This window comes from Nansenia antarctica (genome assembly GCF_963989245.1).
Source record: "Nansenia antarctica genome assembly, chromosome: 19".
NCBI classification, from domain to species: domain Eukaryota; kingdom Metazoa; phylum Chordata; class Actinopteri; order Argentiniformes; family Microstomatidae; genus Nansenia; species Nansenia antarctica.
In genome coordinates, this window is record NC_137692.1 from 17,925,282 (window position 1) to 17,932,781 (window position 7,500).

Genomic DNA, 7,500 nt, shown 5'->3' on the forward strand with positions numbered 1-7,500 from the left:
TCAAAGGGCTGTGTTGTCACATAATATGGGAGTTAAGTGTAACTGAAAACTGGCGCTGTTATATATGCTGTTATATATGCTGTTATATATACTGTTACTGTTATATATGCTGATATATATATATACTGTTACTGTTATATATGAATGGTCTTTATTGTCATTGATATAGTACAGGTACCAAACAACGAAATTTGGGAGGGGGGGCTCCCCTGGTGCTAGGAAAAAAAAAAAAAAAAGAAGGGAAAAGAGCTGGTTTACATAAATAAAGGCTATGTACACTGTCCACTATACTATACTATACAAATAAACACTGTGCTGTACTCTATGCTATGCTATACCTATTCTAACATTTCCTGTCTCTGAACCTTATGTACCCGAGGGTTGTCATATTGCACATAGTGTTATTGCACATTCATTTAAAGTGTCGCAGTTTGCAGGTTTGAAATGTTCACAGTTGTGTTTCAGTATTGCACTTGATTTCAATCTAGTAGCTGCCATCAAATGTCTAGATTGTCCAGGGCCTAGAACCTAGGTCTTTGCTGTGTTCAGGGCCTGAATGGCCCTGGGGTAGAAGCTGAGCTTCAGTCTGTTTGTCCTTGCGAACATGGTCCTGAACCGCCTGTCCGAGGGCAGCCGAGCAAAGTGTTCGTTCCCAGGGTGGGATGGGTCTCTGGAGATCTTGGAGGCCTTCCTGAGGCAGCGTGTGTTGTACAGCTCTTCCAGAGAGGGGAGGGGGGCGCCGGTGATCTTCTGGGCCGATCTCACGACTCTCTGTAGCGCATTCCTCTCTGCGGCTGTGCAGCTGGAGAACCACACGCAGATGCAGTAGGTGAGGATGCTCTCCACTGCGCAGCGGTAGAAGGTCACAAGCATGTCCTGGCTGATGTGGTTTTTCCTGAGGACTCTCAGGAAGTAGAGCCGCTGTTGTGCCTTCTTGATGATGGCTGCTGTGTTGGTCTTCCAGGACAGGTCATCCTGTATGTGCACCCCCAGGAATCGGAGGGTTGAGACTCTCTCCACGCTCCCTCCATCGACGAGCAGGGGCTGGACCTCAGATTTTTTCCTCCTGAAGTCCACGATGATTTCCTGGGTCTTTGACTGGTTCAGCAGCAGGTTGTTAACCTTGCACAGCTTGCCCAGCTGCTCCACCTCATCCCTGTACGCCGCCTCGTCCCCCCCCGAGATGCAGCCCACCACGGTGGTGTCGTCTGCAAACTTTACGATGGAGTTGCTGGGGTGGACGGGGGTGAAGTCGGTGTAGAGGTTGTAGAGGATGGGGCTTAGCACGCAGCCCTGGGGGGACCCAGTGCTGAGTCTGAGGGCTGTGGAGGTGTGGGAGCCCACCCGCACCCTCTGGGGGCGGTCAGACAGGAAGTCCTTGATCCATGCACATATAGAGTGTGATAGTCCCAGGTCTAGTAGTTTGGTCACTAGCCTGTCTGGAAGGATGGTGTTGAAGGCAGAGCTGAAGTCCACAAAGAGCAGTCTCGCGTAGCCGTTTCCCCTCTCCAGGTGGGATAGAGTGGAGTGGAGAGTCGTCGCGATGGCGTCCTCTGTGGACCTGTGGGCTCTGTAGGCGAACTGGTATGGATCCAGGTTGGGCGGGAGGCGTGTGACTATGTGGGCCCGGACTAGTTTCTCGAAGCACTTCATGATGATTGGTGTGAGTGCCACCGGGCGGTAGTCGTTTAGGCAGCTCACCGTGCTTTTCTTCGGGACTGGGATGATAGTTGAGGTTTTCAGGCAGGGTGGGATGGTGGCCTGGGACAGGGACTGGTTGAAGATGTTGGTGAAAACCCCAGCCAGCTGGTCGGCGCAGTCCCTCAGCACCCGTCCCAGGACGCCATCCGGCCCTGAGGCTTTCCTGGGGTCCACCGCCTTCAGCACGCGTCTCACTTCATGCTTTACGCGTCTCACATATATGCTGTTATATCTGCTGTTATATATACTGTTATATGTGCTGTTATACATACGGTTACTGTTATATACAGTGCCTTGCAAAAGTATTCACCCCCCTTGGCTTTTTACCTATTTTATTACATTACAACCTGTAATTTAAACATTTTTTAAATCTGAATTTTATTTGATGAATCTGCACAAAATAGTGTTAGTTTTTAAATGAAATGAGAAATATATATATAAAAAAAGAATTTAAAAAAATAAAGAACTGAAAATTGGCATGTGCATATGTATTCACCCCCTTTGTTATGAAGCCCCTAAAAACTTCTGGTGCAACCAATTACCTTCAGAAGTCACATAATTAGTGAAATGAAGTCTACCTGTGTGCAATCTAAGAGTCACATGATCTGTCAGTATATACACACCTTTTCTGAAAGGCCCCAGAGGCTGCAACACCTAAGCAAGAGGCACCGCCAACCAAACACGGCCATGAAGACCAAGGAACTCTCCAAACAAGTCCGAGACAAAGTTGTTGAGAGGTACAAGTCAGGGTTGGGTTATAAAAAAAATTGCTTTAGCAGTATGCTTGGGGTCGTTGTCCTGCTGGAAGGTGAACCTCCATCCTAGTCTCAAATCACTTACAGAGACCTGCTGTGTTTCTCTCGTGCACCTGCGTGCAAGGGGCGACGTCCCACCCCCCTCACTCACGTCGTCGCGTCGCCCCGGATCAGGAGGGGGCGACGTCCCCCCCCCTCCCCTCCTTACGTCATCACGTCGTCGCGTCGCCCTGGCAACAGCCCGCGTCTATCCGTCCTTCTCGCTGCCTGTGTTGTTGTCGAGGAGCAGCGAGAAGAAAGAAAGAAAGAGGAGGGCAAGATGGAGGAGGAGAGGAGAGACACTGGCGACACCGGTGTGTAGAAATACAAAGTGTTCGGTTTGTTAGGTTATCCCTGGAAGCGTTGACAACATGGGAGTGTGTGTCACTTTCGTGTCCGTTTTTTTGCGACACCATTGAGCTGGTTTGTTTGAGCAGGGAACTGCTGCTGTTAGCGGTTCACGTTAGTGGGCCAGGGAATGCGCCTTTGTAATGACCGTGTGTGTGTGTGTGTGTGTGTGTGTGTGTGTGTGTGTGTGTGTGTCTGTCTGTTTTTAGGGTATTTCTGCTTTATTGGGATAGAGACAGTAGGGATTGACAGGAAGGATGGGTGAGAGAGAGAGAGAGAGAGAGGAGGGATTGACAGGAAGGATGGGTGAGAGAGAGAGAGAGAGAGGAGGGATGACAGGAAGGATGGGTGAGAGAGAGAGAGGAGGGATGACAGGAAGGATGGGTGAGAGAGAGAGAGAGAGAGAGAGAGGAGGGATGACAGGAAGGATGGGTGAGAGAGAGGAGGGATGACAGGAAGGATGGGTGAGAGAGAGGAGGGATGACAGGAAGGATGGGTGAGAGAGAGAGAGAGAGGAGGGATGACAGGAAGGATGGGTGAGAGAGAGAGGAGGGATGACAGGAAGGATGGGTGAGAGAGAGAGAGGGGGATGACAGGAAGGATGGGTGAGAGAGAGGAGGGATGACAGGAAGGATGGATGAGAGAGGAGGGATGACAGGAAGGATGGGTGAGAGAGAGAGAGGAGGGATGACATGAAGGATGGGTGAGAGAGAGAGAGAGGAGGGATGATAGGAAGGATGGGAGAGAGAGAGAGAGGAGGGATGACAGGAAGGATGGGTGAGAGAGAGAGAGAGGAGGGATGACAGGAAGGATGGGTGAGAGAGGGGAGGGATGACAGGAAAGATGGGTGAGAGAGAGAGGAGGGATGACAGGAAGGATGGGTGAGAGAGAGAGGAGGGATGACAGGAAGGATGAGTGAGAGAGAGAGGAGGGATGACAGGAAGGATGGGTGAGAGAGAGAGAAGGGATGACAGGAAGGATGGGTGAGAGAGAGAGAGAGAGAGAGAGAGAGAGGGGGGGGGATGACAGGAAGGATGGGGGATGACAGGAAGGATGGGTGAGAGAGAGAGAGAGAGAGAGAGGAGGGATGACAGGAAGGATGGGTGAGAGAGAGAGTAGGGATGACAGGAAGGATGGGTGAGAGAGAGAGGAGGGATGACAGGAAGGATGGGTGAGAGAGAGGAGGGATGACAGGAAGGATGGGTGAGAGAGAGGAGGGATGACAGGAAGGATGGGTGAGAGAGAGAGAGAGGAGGGATGACAGGAAGGATGGGTGAGAGAGAGAGAGAGAGGAGGGATGACAGGAAGGATGGGTGAGAGAGAGAGAGGAGGGATGACAGGAAGAATATGTCTGGAATCGAACCAGGGACCTTGCATTTAGGCTACATTTTACATTTTGGACATTGACATAGCTATTGTAAATATTGGATGTATTTTGGTGTTTCTTGTCTCAGTGAACACTTGTGTATGTGGTTTCTGTAGTCCACTCAATCTAGGACTACAATTCCCTTGATGTCTAGCCACTAGGTGAAATATTTGACACAGGTGTTGTGCATTGGCTAATGAAGTGATTTAGTTTGAACCCTTTATATTACTGCATTCACTTGTCACTTGAAGAAGGTCTATGACTGAAAGCTTGCAATAAAATAATGATTTTGAGTGTGCGGATGCTGCTTTTTTCACTCTATTTGATACTCCTCAGCTCCAGCACCTCAGCTGAGTCTGATAATAGATGAGCGGTGGTATTTTCACATTTTGGACGTTTATTAGACGCTTTTATCAAAACAAGCGCATTTGTCTCAAGTAAGTGAATCATCTAGACATCAGTCATCTTAAGAAAACATACCAGGTGGATCAGGGGCCATCACAATGCTAGAAGTAGGAAGGATTACATTGTTATTATTATGATTATTATTATGATTATTATTTTATTAACAGGTGAGGGATAGTGGAGGGTGAAGAGGTCTTTAGGAGGGACAGTCACGATGTAGACTGAAGAGATCGGTCTTCAGTTTACGGTGGAAGATAGGTAGAGACTCTGCAGTCCTGACAGAAGATAGGTAGAGACTCTGCAGTCCTGACAGCAGATAGGTAGAGACTCTGCAGTCCTGACAGCAGATAGGTAGAGAGTCGAGACTCTGCAGTCCTGACAGCAGATAGGTAGAGACTCTGCAGTCCTGACAGCAGATAGGTAGAGACTCACGGTTTTTGAGTCACGGATCGGATAATCTTTCGGATCAACACATTTTTTGTTTATATTTATAAAAACTGATTTTTCCTTGAATTCTGTAAAAACAACACTTTTATTATGTGATAACAACCAACAACATTCAAGATGTCAAAACTGGTCATATATATATAACATATTCTACACTCAAACATTACATATTATACTGAAATACACATTCAACTTAAATTATAGTACAATATGAGAGAGGGAGGCGCCTGGTTGCAGCAGTGAATCCCTGGGCTCTTTAAAGCAGACAAATAAACATGTTTTATGCCACTTTTAACTAAATAATAAAGTGAACCCTTTCTTTGAACCCTTTCTTTGAAAACAGAACATGATTTATCAGAAGTTGTCGACCTTTTCCGTGCCTCCTGTCATAATTGACAGAGAAGCCAAAGTGCTCCCATACATGGGATTTAAATGATGAGGGAGGCATTTCGAGTTCTTCTCCGCCGTTAAATTCGCTTTGAGAGCGCTGGAGCGCAACACTGGGACCGACGTCATAAAGGGACCAAGTAATTTGATTGGACAAGCTGATCAGATTCCAGAGCGAATTTACGAACACAGCCTTGTTGTTGTGGATTCCCAGCTTCACGTGTAGTGAGTAAACAACGGATTCTTATATTTTTTGCATTATCAACCTATCATTGCGCTTTAGAGTAAAACAAAGCACGCAACTGTCGCGTCTATCTTTTCATGGCAACTCTACATTGTGATTTACAAGAGATATTAAGTAATATTATTACTTGTTTACATTTTGCAATTGATCCGCGGTACACATGCGTGCTGTAAATTAGCCTGCCTCCTACACAGGAGGCAAAATAACTTCATACTAGCTTATCCTGATGTGATTTAGAAAATGTAAGGATACTGGGTGAAACGCACATATCTAGGAAAAGTCATGAAAGGAGGGTCCTGAAATTTGATCGAGTGCAAAGATATAAAATGTTTTTAATCAAATGACCCCACCCATGGCTGTTCTAGTGTTAATGACACCACCCATGGCTGTTCTAGTGTGTGTGTGTGTGTGTGTGTGTGTGTGTGTGTGTGAACAATGTGTGTGTGTGTGTGTGTGTGACCAGTGTGTGTGACTGACCAGTGTGTGTGTGTGTGTGACCAGTGTGTGTGCGTGTGTGACCAGTGTGTGTGTGTGTGTGTGACCAATGTGTGTGTGTGTGTGTGTGTGTGTGTGTGTGACCTGTGTGTGTGTAACCTGCGTGTGTGACTGACCAATGTGTGTGTGTGTGTGTGTGTTGCAGGCAGTGAGGGGGGGGAGGAGGCGTTGGGGAACGTGAACAAGCTGACCGTGACTCCTCCCGGTTACACAGGACCCATCCTCCCCGGTCACCTGACCTTCGATGCCTGCTTCGAGAGTGGTGAGTCCTGCTGCCAAGACTGTATCAGAGATGCTCTACTCCCTTGGTTTACTATTGGTTTACCAGAGACTGTATATCAGAGATGCTCCACTCCCTTGGTTTACTATTCATCAGAGCAATTGCGCGTCATCTCCCTGTCATCAGAATGTCCACGCCCCTTTTTGGGTGATAGAAGCGGAGAAGTTTGAATGGCGGTCAATGGGAATTTCTGGTCTTCGCTACTTTAATCCGATAAAATAAGAAAACCGTAGTGCTTTTTAGATATTAGGAGCCCAAATCCGATGGCCAGTTAGGCAAACTATTATATAGTGTCGTTGCCGATCAATGATCGACGTCGTTATATAGAGAAGATTAATGAAATAGGGGTTGATGCATCAGAGCAATCATACGTCATCTCCCTGTCATCTGGGATTTGTAGTTCTTCAGCCCCAGAGGAGATCGCCAGGCAGACTAGCTGTCTGGCTCCTCGAGCCCAGCACCGTTATTCCGGCACCCGGATCCTTGTCCGGAAATAGTCCTATACCGCCCTCGGGAGCGGCCGCTCAATATGCCGCTCCCTGTGTGCCCCGGCCATATCCGGGTCTGGCGAGACCGGGATTCGATCCCAGTCCCCGGTGGGAAGCTTGCACTAGTGGCTAGTGCTTAGACCGCTCCTGTTTCTGTAGCGTGAGGCGGCTTGATGTACAAGAGGATACATCCCCTGGCCATGAGGGCGGGGGGGGGGCATGCCACTGTCCATGCCACCCCCCCAAGGCAGCAAACCTAGGGGAAGTGTAGTATGGTAGTAGTGTAGTATTGTAGTGTAGTAGTGTAGTATGGTAGTGTAGTAGTGTAGTATAGTAACTCTCTTTTATTTTTATAAAAAAAAAAAAAAATTTGAGTGGGGCAGTCCCACTCATATTTTAAATTGTTATTGACAGTTACAGTGAAGATTTAGACAGGAAGGATGGGTGAGAGAGAGAGGAGGGATGACATGCAGGATATGTCCCCGGCCGGAATCGAACCGGGGACCCTGCGGTTACATGGTCAGCGCTTAACCCGCTACGCCACC

General features: G+C 47.9%; 1 protein-coding gene across 1 annotated transcript in view; it reads left to right on the forward strand.

Annotated features, from left to right (window-relative positions):
• Positions 1 to 2,775: 2,775 nt before the first annotated feature.
• Positions 2,776 to 7,500, forward strand: part of agbl4 (AGBL carboxypeptidase 4) — a gene marked incomplete at both ends in the record, with an annotated part of 112,952 nt that continues 108,227 nt past the window's right edge. Inside the window, 2 exons of the mRNA XM_080549007.1 lie at positions 2,776 to 2,809; positions 6,333 to 6,449. Of these exons, the coding sequence (XP_080405133.1) occupies positions 2,776 to 2,809; positions 6,333 to 6,449 (151 nt within the window). The remainder of the gene's footprint in view (positions 2,810 to 6,332; positions 6,450 to 7,500) is intronic.